The sequence below is a fragment of the Microcebus murinus genome, chromosome 7, assembly GCF_040939455.1.
Source record: "Microcebus murinus isolate Inina chromosome 7, M.murinus_Inina_mat1.0, whole genome shotgun sequence".
Taxonomy (NCBI): domain Eukaryota; kingdom Metazoa; phylum Chordata; class Mammalia; order Primates; family Cheirogaleidae; genus Microcebus; species Microcebus murinus.
Genome location: NC_134110.1, coordinates 37,408,134 through 37,420,874, shown reverse-complemented (window position 1 = coordinate 37,420,874; position 12,741 = coordinate 37,408,134). Strand labels below are relative to the sequence as shown.

At 32.9% G+C, this 12,741-nt stretch overlaps 1 protein-coding gene across 7 annotated transcripts in view; it reads right to left on the bottom strand.

Annotated features, from left to right (window-relative positions):
• CYRIB (CYFIP related Rac1 interactor B) overlaps nt 1–12,741 on the bottom strand; it is a 148,345-nt gene that overhangs the window by 24,797 nt on the left and 110,807 nt on the right. For 4 of the 7 annotated variants that reach the window (XM_076005025.1, XM_076005023.1, XM_076005026.1 and 1 more), the window contains 2 exons: nt 7,571–7,653; nt 599–720 (listed from right to left, as the gene is read on the bottom strand). In XM_076005025.1, coding sequence (XP_075861140.1) covers nt 599–720; nt 7,571–7,643 — 195 coding nt within the window. In that variant the 5' untranslated portion in view covers nt 7,644–7,653. Of the gene's footprint in view, nt 1–598; nt 721–7,570; nt 7,654–8,567; nt 8,651–12,741 lie in introns of those variants that run through there. The other 3 variants (XM_076005027.1, XM_076005028.1, XM_076005022.1) reach the window with 3 other exon arrangements.

Below are 12,741 nucleotides of genomic sequence, written 5' to 3'. Positions count from 1 at the left end.
GGAAGGAATAATTAAAAGAGTAAAGTTCTAGAACAGGATGAAGAACAAAGTAAACAAGTTAATCTTGGAAAGAAGTAGGGACACACACTTTCTAAAAATGGGAAAAGACATGAATGGAAACCTTAATAAGTTTAGCAGTTTGGGAGAGAAAAGCTGAGGCAGATCACACCAAACATTTTCTTTGTGGTGTAAAGTCAGTGGGGGTGTGGTGTCCACATTGCAAGATGATTTCAAGTTTCTCCTGGGAAGGTCAGGGAGGAATAGAAAAAAGAGACTGGCAGAACAAAGTCACAGAAAGTTATGTTCTCTCCCCTCAAAAAGCAACATATAAATAGTTCCTCATGGATACTGCAAATTTCAGGTATGAAAGCAAACAAAAAAGTAAATAAAATTTTCTCTAATATACTTAAATTACCCATTTGTAAAACATCATTTTCTCTTTTACCCTCATATCACTGCAACACTTCTGTAATAATGCTATGTGACTGTCCTTCAAATACTTAATATGAAATAGAGAATTCTAAAGTCCAGAAAACAATAGAGATTAAAGAGGTGGGACCCAGTAAGTTTTAGCTTCCTATATGTAAATGTGATTTACCTCTCGTATTTCATGGCCAGCTCCTCTGTATGACTGTAAGTCCTCCAAGATGCCTTCTGCATCTTTTAATACTACATTCACCTGATTATAAATTTCCTTCTCAGACTCTGTAGGCTGGGCATCTAAACAGCAGGAAAGCACAAGAAAATTTACAGTGACATGAATTTTTTAAATACATGTATAACTCTAAGCAATTAACAATCCAATTTTCCAAAGATCAATACGTTTTATTCAATGTTAACTTTGCATTTCTTAGAAAAAACCAATAATTTTTCCAAAGCTCCATGTTTAAATAACTAGCCTCAAGTTTATAAAAATCACAAAGCAGCAAGGGAACACCAAACATTACTATTTAGTTTAAGTTACAAAGTATGACTTGATATTTTAAACCAATCTGAGAATTATAATTAAAAATTTTTAATTATGATCATCAATCACTTTTTCTACTACATTCATCACCATCACTGACTATAAATGCATCAGTAATCATCTATTTGAATGCAATAGAAATAAAAGCCTACTAAAATATCTTGTTCATCTGTAGTTTAAGACTGAAACTACTTTATTTTCCTGCAAAGCTTAACTTTTAGACTAAGTTATGATACAAAAAAGTAAAAATTTTAAAAGAAGAGTTTTCAATACTCCCCTTTTCTAGGGATCACTTTAAATTTTGTATTAACATTTATGATAATATAGGTTAAATAGGGAGGATATATACAACTAAGAGCAAACCCAAGGCAGTACCATAGAACTTTTCCACTGATGAACACAAGAGCAGGATTCCTGAGCAGAGGAGTTCAAATTACAAAACTGCTCCAGAATTAGCTGCTGAAAACTAGATACTTTAAGCTACGCTACAATATTATTACTGAAATTTTGAAATGACAAAGCAAAAACTTGAGTCTCTACACACTTGGGAGTAAGGGAAAAATGAAAGGAGAATTAGTTATAAAAAGCATAATCAGGGACACAAACATATGGGCATTTTCACCACCTGTGGTGTTAGCCACAAAACATATGTTAATGGATGACTAAATCTAGATTTCTCTCTGCTTGATTCAAATTAACAGAAATCTTGCTTTTAATAATAACTTGGTCATTTGTTTCTCTGAGGACAAATCTTTTTTATTTAATATATCTGGTGTTTTTCTCATTAAAAGGGGGAGCTCTATGAGGAAACTGAGTTCATAAATCTTTCCAACTATACCACATTTAACACTACAGATAAGGCATAAAGCACTTAAAATGATAAACATGATTACTATAATGTTGTAAAGAAGAATTTTAATGTCAGAATTCCTCCATGCTAAAATGTTCTCTTATGAGGGGAATGGAGGAAATCTAAATTTATAAGTCATTAAGCACGGTTCTGACAAATCGCTGTTTACCAATTATATAAAACTAATATCTACACTTTTCTGCATCCACTTCGCCTCCCCACAAATACACAATGATCTCTTTATTCCTTTACTTAGAAAATGTAAACAAAACTTAGTTCACACATGAACCTACGTGTAAAGATGCCTAAAAACTATTTTGTGCTTGGGGCACGTCATAATTCAGTTCTATCTATTAAACCTGCCAATTTGTAAAAAATATACAACATATTTTTTAAAAATCAACAATTACAGTACCAAATGTTAAATTCAACATATGCAAAACAGTACTATAGCAACAGTAATAAAGTAACATTGATATGCAAAGCCAACTAAAGAATCTGTTCATATAGATGTTCCCTTATTTTTCAATTTTCAGAAATCATATATTATTTTGTTAGAATGAAAATACCTTGACAAAATAATTACACAAGAAAAGCCAATTGGAAAATTAAAAAGACTGTCTGTCCAAGGCTACAAAGGTATTACCAGGAACAAATAGTGATATTGTAGCTAAATGATTAGCTTAAAAAAAAAAAATCAGGCTTCATAATTTAGAAGTATGTTTTCACATTTAGCCAGACCATATTTTCCAATGTAATAGACATACACTTTAAAAAAAAAAAAATCACACCTCATAACTTTTATACTTACACCAGATGCACTAGAGAAAAATAATTTTTACATGCAAAAATGACAGTTTTATACTTTTTCATATGGAATTGTGAAACTACAAACATAACATCAATAGTAGACACATAATATAGTTTGAATTCATGAAGTGGGAATTCATGACAAAGGACAATATTTTAGCTGTCTATTATATATCAACAGTATTTATGAAGTTCAAAAATATTAAACTATGTATTTTTGGTGTGGTGACGAGCTGTTAACATAAAAATGTGACACTGAGACTTACATACAAACAAAACATTATAAAGTAGACTTAAATAGACCTTGTAAGTGGTTAATAACTAGTAAAAGTTTAATAAGTACCAAGAAATTTAAAAATAAAGGAGAAGATTCAAGTTTCCCTTAAGGGTGGGAAAAATACCCAGGCACCACACTGATTAAACATTTTTTAGACTGTCACAGGAAAGTCACATTTATAATTTTGAAAGCTGCTGAAGACTGCTGTAGAAATGAAGACAAACAGAAAATAGCAGACAGGTAAGCACTAATTTACTGAAGCATGTCATGCAAAAGGGTAAAATACTATGGAGGGAAAAAGACTGTATAAAATAAAGCATTTATTTTTTAAAAAATGGTATTATATAATGCAACCAAGACTTGTCACTTTGATTTTTCATAGCCAAGAATGACTTTACTTTTCAACAAAAAAATGTAGCACTTAGACAGCTAACAAAAAGACATTTATTTGATTGCAAAATAATGTATATACTACTGAGTAGACAGACTGATTATTCATGAAGCTTACTTTTAAAAGCTATTCAAGGGAAATTAAGGCATGTTTCAATTGTTCTTACTGTTTAAAGGTAAAATCAAGTATATAAATAACTTCACACCAGTTTCCTATAGGGTGGAGGGGGGGTAGAAGTGGAGTCACTAAAAATAACAGTTAAAATTTAAGTTGTTAAGATACAAAAGGAGGCAAAGATCAGCTATGAAAGGAAAAAAATAAAAAGCTAGTCAACATAAAAATTATAATTGTGATAAGGGGTTTTTCTGCTTTAATCTTACATTTATTCATTCAATAAATATTTGTAATCTATCTGTTAAGTTTCATCAAGGCAGGAGCCAAAATGTATAGTACATATCATCATTAGTATATATGTAAACTGAATATCTAGTTTTTATAATAAATATTTTTTGAATGAATAAGAAGGTACAGAGACATAAATAAGCCTCTACCATGAATTAAAGGGAACTACTATGAATTTTGATCTCTAAACAGAATCCTACACCATGTTAGAAAAATAAATATAAAAAAGATGCTACCAGAATAAAGATATTTCAAAGTACAGGACAAAATAAATTAAAAATACACAAGAGATAAATGAAAAAATATAGTGGGTCCCAATATTTCTAAATGATGGGACAAACAGGTAACACAAAAGACACAAGAAATAAAGGAAGTGTATGACTCGATAGAAAGGCATTGTAACAAAGAATCAGAGAAAATAGATTCTATTCTCACTTACAAATGACTACCTCTATTCTATTTTTATCTACCTGCAGATAAATAAATCATGTTAAAAAATGTGTACTGAACTTCTTCCATTTAAAAAGAATTAAGCTAAGGTTGGGAAAAGACATAAAAATAAATAGAAGTCCTTCCTCTCCCAAGGACTAGAATTTAATGAGCTAGTAGGCATAGTAGTTACTCAGGCTAAAGATCTGTCATTAGAATGAGCTATAAATTAACAACATTGTTATAAAATAGTAAGAAATTCCAGGAATTAGAAGAGGCTATACAGGTTCCCCCACCCCACCATTCAGTGCTCTTTCTATGCCGTCATTAGCATAAGTGCTGCCAAATTCTATGGAACAATTCTGGGCTTATATCATAATTGAACCATTATTAAATAAAATCAAAATAAAATCTTACCATATAGGAGTAATTTTTTTAAGGAAAAAAAAATCCCTCTATCTAGAGTAAAAATAATGTTTCCCTGAACACAGAATGATAACACTTCATGCCTTATGGCCTTTATCTATGTTGCTCCTCCTTTCTACATTGTCCTTCACTAAACTAGCTTGAAACATTCTAATTCACCCTCCAAAACCCAATTCGAACATCACCACCAGAAAGTCTTCCATGATGAGGCCCAACTATTTATTGCTAGATTAATACTTTCCTATGCTATACTCTGAATGTAAATAAAACTATGAGTTTGTCTTTTTTTTTTTTAAATAGAGACAGGGTTTTGCTCTGTTGATTAAGCTGGACCCTCAAACTCCTGGACTCAAGCAATCCTCCTGCACTGGCCTCCAAAAGTACAAGTGCTGAGATTACAGGCATGAGCTACCATGCCCAGTGAGTTTGTATTTCTATCTATCCTACTAGATTAAGAGCTCCTTGAAGGTAGACGTTGTATTTTAGTTATCTCTGTATCCTCAGCACTCACTGGCTGGTATATAGGAGGCAAGCCATAAATTTATGTTGCACTGAAGTGAAAAGCAGTTACAGGGATAAGGAGGTAAGTTACAGGAGTAATGGTTAATGTTAAAGACAGTCTTCATTTTGTAAAGATTCCATTAAATCCCATGTCAAATGCACTAAAATAATTTGTCTACAATATGACGCAAAAAAACGGGTAAATCTGTGTGAAATTATTTCTATAGTTGCCCACTATGGAGACACAGTAGGCTAGACTTAACCAATTAGAATGATGAAAATAGTATATTACTCTGGTGACCTGGACACTGCTGTGCATCTAGAAATAAACAATCTAATCCTAATTATACTATTTCATTAAAAGAATGTGGCTTTATTAAGTAGTCACTAGGAAGTGATAAATCAACTATGTTGGCAATTCTGAGAGTCTGGTATAAAATAATGTAAGGAAGGACACATGTGATTAGCCACTACATTAGCCTAATTTAAGTCAAACTTTTACAAATGCATATTTCCAAAAAAAGGAAAAATATGCAAACAGATGAGACAGAAAATTAAGAAAATGCCAATGTTAGAATCAAAAGAAAACATTTTAAAATCTAAGAAATAACAATGGGCAAACTCTAGCCTGGTATACAGTATATCTTCACTAAATTTCATTTATAGTATACCAGTAAGTATCAAACCAATCTTACATTGGCTGATAAAAGCAACAAGCATCATTTTCTAAATTTATATCTGCCTTTAAGAAGTTAACATTTAATATGTAGTTCTGTATTATTGGTTATTTTGCTGTTATTAGCAATTTTAACCTTTTCCTGCCAGTAAATTAGCTATTTAAATTTTAAGAACAATGATCCAAACACCCCCACAGATTGGAAAGCTACGACCAAGTAATCTTTTAAATACTACATTTAAATTCATGCTTCCCACTTGACCACAATACAATGCTATGTTTATAAAAAGATCAAGTGCCAAGTCTTGAACAAGATCTTGACTGTAACAAAGCCAAGATTCTGCAAAATGTAAGGAATTTGGACAAAGAGGAAAAAGGAGACAGGATGGCAGAAAAATATAAAAGAACACATTTGGAACAGATGCAAATAAACTAAAATACAGCTCTAGTGTAAGTTGCCTCACCTGAAAGAATAATCTTCAAGTCAGCAATCTGCTCAACATCCCCAAGCTGATTAAAAGTCATGCTAAACATGCACTTAAAATAGCACTGCTTAATTGTTGAGAAGGGTCAAGAAAACTCTCATCTCATAACATTTCCCCCTAAAAACCCAACAATTTAATATGGTCCTGATATTGTCATCACTATTCATTATTAACTGCACACAGTATCCAAACTGTAAAAGTTTGTTTATAGCAATGTAGTAAAAGTATAATGTATCAGAGACCACAAATTATTCTATGAAGTAGAGATAAGCTATAAATTGATATATTCATATGAACTGTCCTGGTTTAAAGAAAAGTATACATATAAATGATTCATAAAACAGAATGAATTGTATAAAAACTAAACTGAAGTTGAAGGAAAAGATAATGACTAGGGATTTATTTTAAGTGATTTGTTTATTGTTTTTAAAATCAGAAAAAGTCTTAAATTTTAAATATTTTAAAATCTGCTCAAACATTTTAAAACTCAGATAAAAACGTAAGGAATCACATGATTTAAAACGTCTTCACCCTTTCCTAACAATTTTCTAATGATCAGTTAAAACAGCAACATTCACACTAAAACACCAATTTAATATCACTTTTCTTAATATGATAACCAGACAAGCTGAAGCAATACTGACAGCCAAAACAAGCAAAAGCTTTGCAACATGCACAGAGGTCAATGACACTTACCTGCCACTCTTAGACCATATTACAATAGGTCATGCAACATAAAACAAACAGAAGGCAAATTACTTAAAGGTCTGTGAACCTATTATTTTTCTTTTTATTCAGAGTTAGAAAAAATGAATTCCTGAAATAAATACATTAAATTTAACTTTTCAAATTATCTCAAAGATTAAATAATTTAGGTTCACACTTACCTTTTAATATTATGCCCAAATTACTGAGCTCTGAATGGCCTTCATGAACAGATTTGTATTTAAAATACTTAAATATCCACCTAGAATAATTGAAACCTAGATTTTTCTCAACTACAATAAAATTTTTCCCTGAATATTGCTATTAATAAATCTTGAAGTAGTATTTGTCCTGTCCACCCAAATTTTTTCATAAAAATGTTTTCATTAGAGAATATCTCAAATTATAAAACAATCTCCAACTAAGAGATATGAAATCTCTTATAAAAACTCAAATAAAGACATTTTATCATCACAATTTAATCTATAAAATATGACTTCCAGTTCTAGAAGGCGCCAGAAATTTTCCTCAATTCATAGCTCAGTCATGCAAAGCAGTTAAAAAGATGGCGAAGTGGAAACATTCATTTAGTGCAAGACAAACGCAGTCTACTGCAGGCAAAGAGAAATAGATATAAAATCATCTTCTCACTTTCAAAATCAAGGAAAAAATTTGGCCCCTGCTCAAGGTCTGTGCATGTCAAAACTTTAAGAAGATTCCCCATGTTAAGGTACCTGTCAAGACAAGAATGAGAAAAGAGAAAATATCCCTTTATAAAAAAGAACATCTGAAATTTACTTTAAAAAAAAAAATAACAGGGAAAATGTTCATTAGGCCATGAATTCATCCTTCAGGTTACCCAGACTGTGCTCTGGAAGACAGCAAACCGGGTTCTCAAGGTGTTGATATGTAGGACCTAGAGGTGAAATGTGGTTTTCCTGTACACAATGGCACAACTGTTGCTCTAATTCTTCTTAAAATTCTCCCAAGACAAGTTTCATTAATGGCCTTATAATGAAAAATTCTTTAAGTATTCCAATAGTGCTAGTATTCTGAAAAAGAAATTTCTGATCAAGAATTATTCACGTGTAATCTTGTTAATATAGCACTGAAACAACAATTTATTTCAAAGCCAAATATTAAGATGTTTGGCCATAGCTCACCTTTGCATCTCATCTTAAAACAGTGTAATATAAAACTTACTTCCTGCATGCTGCTAAATATAGCATATATTTCTAATGAAATTTGGATTATTATTAATTTGTAGAGGTTATTTAAAGTACTGATTTCCAGATATACAGCACAATTCTTATTTTTAATAAAATTATTATAGGATTAAAAGCAAATGGATTGTTTGACATAGTCACTAAAGCATACTATTAGAATGTTCATCATAAGGCTACTTGCTTCATGGACTAATGAAAGGACAGCACTGGCTACAGACTCAACATGATTTTAGCAAATGAAAAACTAAAGAATTATACATATGATGGTGATGTTTGCCTACGATTAAGAAAAAAAAATCATGCAACCTTTGTTCAATCCCATAATTAACAAATATTCTGACTGGCCTTCACCGTGGTGTGAATATAATTAATCTTTCACCTTTACCATTATGCACCAGCTGTGAAGGGCTAAAGAGACTTACTTTCAAAGTCCAAGAAAAAATGTGCTGCATTGTGGTCTATGTCCCTGGTTAGCACCTTAATGAGATTACCCATGCCAGCAAACCTAAAAATAAAAATGGCAACATCATTTAGTTCCAGTAAAAAATTTTAAGCAGAGGCCTGGGATTCGGCAAAGGCTGGCTTGCTCATAATTACCACCAGGTGCAGGTTTATGTGCTTTTGGCATTGAAAATTTGGAACTTTAAATAAAAGCACATTTGTCTCTGAGTTTAGCCCCTGTCCCTCTTTCCCACATATCAAAAAAGTTACATAAAGCAACATGGGAAGAAAAGATTAGATTTTTACATAAAACTTGCAATATTTACATTTGATCACTATCTAAGTGTTATGCCTTTAAAATTTTGGAGGTATATATTCTCAAATTACTAGCAAAACTAGATTTCTCAAGTAAATATAGAGACCACTGCTTTTAGATGAATAGGGATATTTTTCCTTCTTGCAGAATCAAATCCTATTGGGAATACAAAGAAGATAGTATTCAAACCACATTTAACCATAAAAGACTGAAGAAAGTTATAAATCAAACCCATTTAAAAAGTTCACCACAAATAAACCAATATTTCTTACATATTCTATCTCCTAATATTAATCACAATTTTATCATTTAACTCTTAGACTGAATATTCAACTATACACAACTCTACAATGCATGTAACGTAGAAATTAACAGCAAACAAGCATATAGGGAGCCAGCAATTATCACAATCTAGTAAGTTTGCAGAGGAAAAAAAGTAAAAATAATGCATTGGCATAAATGTTCCCCAAGAATTTGCCATAACACAGTGAGCATGAAGGTGGGGGGTGGTATCAGGAATATCCAGGAAACCAGGTTCAAATCTGGAAGTTGGAGTAAGAACAAGGAAGGCAAACTATGGTATCACAGCTACCTATGCCCTTTCTCCCTCCAACTGCAGTACTTTTTCTCCAAAGACCCTGTTTCCAAACATATATAAATTCCCTCACTAACAAGAACTAAGACTATGCAAAAAATTACCTAGTGGTTATCAAAACTACAACTATAGACAGAAAATATGTCATGAGAAAGGACTGTATTTAACAGGAAAAAGGCAACAAACCATTTGGTTTTAAGAGTTTAATCTATAGAATCAAACCAGAATTCCAAGTGTAGCTTACTAACTGACCATAAGGATGGTAGTTATTAATAACTTCTCAGAGACTTATTTCTGGGCTGGTACAACACAGACAATTATAGTAACCATCTTAAAGGGTTATTATAATGGTTAAATGAGACTAAGCACTGACTCAGCACAGTGCCTGGCACACACAAAGTATTAAATAAATGTTGGCTGTTGCTATAATATAACCCAAAAATCACAAAGTAACTTTTTAAAAATAGTAATGGCTCTATTTCTTTTAACACAAATCAGAGTCTTTAATTTATAAATAAATTTCAATGTTATAAATCAGAGTAAAGCCAATTCTTGTCAATAATATTGCTGAAATCCTGTCCTAATTATTCTATGAACAGAAAACCATCATCAGGTACAAGATGGATAAAGAAGAGCTAGATTAGGTTTCCTTACTTCTTACCTGTGTGCACAGAGTCCACCCTTCACAGGGAGAATGTTAACTAGCCAAGTTGGTCTGCTCCATTTTCCTACAGCCCCTTTTGTAAAAACTTCTTCCACTTTTTAGTTCTTCTTTCCAGGCACCCCAGGCTAATGTGATCCTATACTGCTTTATACTTGTTCAGTATACCTGTTCAGTACCCGAAGTTCTCAATGATTTGGAATTTCTTACCTCTTTATCACATACACAGACACTTAGGTGGAAATGTCTCAGCTTCTCTAGCACAGTGTTTCTCAATCATGGCACTATTAACCTTTAGGGATGGATAATTCTTTTGTTGTGGGGCTCTATCTCACATTGTAGGAAACTGAGCAGCAACCAAGTCTTCAATCCATTAGATACCAGTAGCAACCCCCGACCCCAACAAATTCTGACAACCAAATATGTCTCCAGATATCGTCAGATATCTCCTAGGGGCAAAATTTCTTCCAGTTAACAATCACTAATCTACAACTGTTGTTCAATGCAGAAATTCCCTCCATCATATAGCACACAGGACAGATGCTACCTACGCAACCTACATCATTCATGTCTCTTTGGACAAAAACACATGGAGTATTTCAAAGATCTGAAATAGTTCCATTATAACATTATCAGTTCTCCTGTATTTACAAGGATAAACAAAAAAATTAAAACCATATCCCTGTCTTGCCTTATTTTAACTCAGCCAAAAGCCAACCAATCAAATAAACAAACAAAAAACCCTTCCATCCTTCCATCCCCCCTCACTGTGACTAATTTCAACAAATACGATATAGTGGTTAATTGTCAGCTCAGGTAGATACCAGACTGTTTGGGTTCAAAATCCAGCTCTGCCACTTCAAAGCCTTGTAACTTTAGTTGTTTCCTAACTTCTCCACACCTCAGTTTTCTTATCTTTCAAAGGTGTATAATAAAAATATCCAGTGCAGAGAGTTCCTAACATAATTGCGTGGGTTAATACAAGCAGAACATTTAGCTCTATGCCTGGCAGCTCATTTGCTGCTATGACTGCTGCAGTTGTTAGAGCAACCTGACTAAACTACATCATCTGTTCCCAGTAGCAGGACCTGTGGAACATGAGGCATGGGAATATGTGGCAGCCATACCTCCTGCAACAGAGGACAGCAGTCTGTCACAAGAGAATGAAGCCAACATGCAGTGGGGAGTTCCAGAAAGTGTTCTGGAGTCATTAATTTCCATTTATTCACAAGCTCCAGCTGCCATTTCCTTCAGTTCAGTTGCTTGCTTTTCCTCTGCTTTTAAGACACCCTAGTTTCTTTTAAATAATAACCTTATTAGCTATGAGTTGGATTTCTGCTACTTGCATCTAAAAGAATCTAATAAGGTTTCTAAGTTTCAGATAAATAAATACATTTGATAAGAAAGATACCAAAAGGTATAAGATTTTTAAACAAATTATATAAAACTTGACCTCAAATACTACTGGTATATTTTGGAGGCACTGTTTTCAAGTAAGGAATTAATATTATCATTTACAATAATAATAAACTAAGTCTTACTATCTGAATTTAGGACAAAAAAGCTAAGGAATTCTCTTTTAAATTATTTTTTATTGTAATCCTTGGATTTAAACTAAATACTAAAAATATTTACTAAATAATCTAAAAAGAAATTTAATATAAATTTAATACACAGAAACCAGACATAGTTTATTTTACTTCAAGAGTTTGTAACATTGCTGGTACAATTTTGTGACTGTGAGCCCTTATGTTAAACATTTGTTTCAATGTTGACAACTTATCTAGAAAAGAACACACCCTTCCTGGCCAGCAGCCTGTGGAATATATGTTTAAGAAAACAAAAGGCACTTTTGTTTGGTCTAAATACATTAGACCATTTTCCCATAAAACATTTGAAGTTTCCTTATAAAATAACAAGCCAACAGAAACAGAACTATATGCTATAGTTACCATACTATTTCTTCTACCTTTGTAGGAACTTCCTTCAAGATGCTGTTACTTCATTTATTCTTTTACACTCAAAGGACTTTCTAATGCTGTCTCCTCTTGGCTGGCTTCTCTTCATCCTTCAGATCTCATCTCAAACAGTACGTCTTTAGAGAGGCTGTTCTCTGCCAACCTTCTGAAAAGGAACTGCACCAGCTGCCCATTATCTTCTACTTCTTCATGCAACTTATTCCTGCAGCACACCTATCACAATCTGAATGACTGTATTTGTTTGGTGTCAGCTGTCCTCACATCCAGCTAATAAACTTATTAACAATAAATATTTGTGGCTGGGGAGTGAGAAGGAGTGGGAAGGAAGGAAAGCTCATGAACACACTGATCATCATCACTTTAAAGCAGGGTTTCTCAAACTGGGCACTACTAATGTTTGAGCCAAGCAATTCCATGCTTTGGGGCTGTCCTGTGTCTTATAGGGTATTTAGCAGTATTTGGGACCTTTACCCACTAAATACTTCCTATTACCGCTGCCCCCAATTGTGCCAACCAACAATGTCTCCAGACATTGCCAAATGTACCCCAGAAGGCAAAAAAGTGCCTGGTTGAGAGCTGCTGCTTTCAACATATGATCACAACC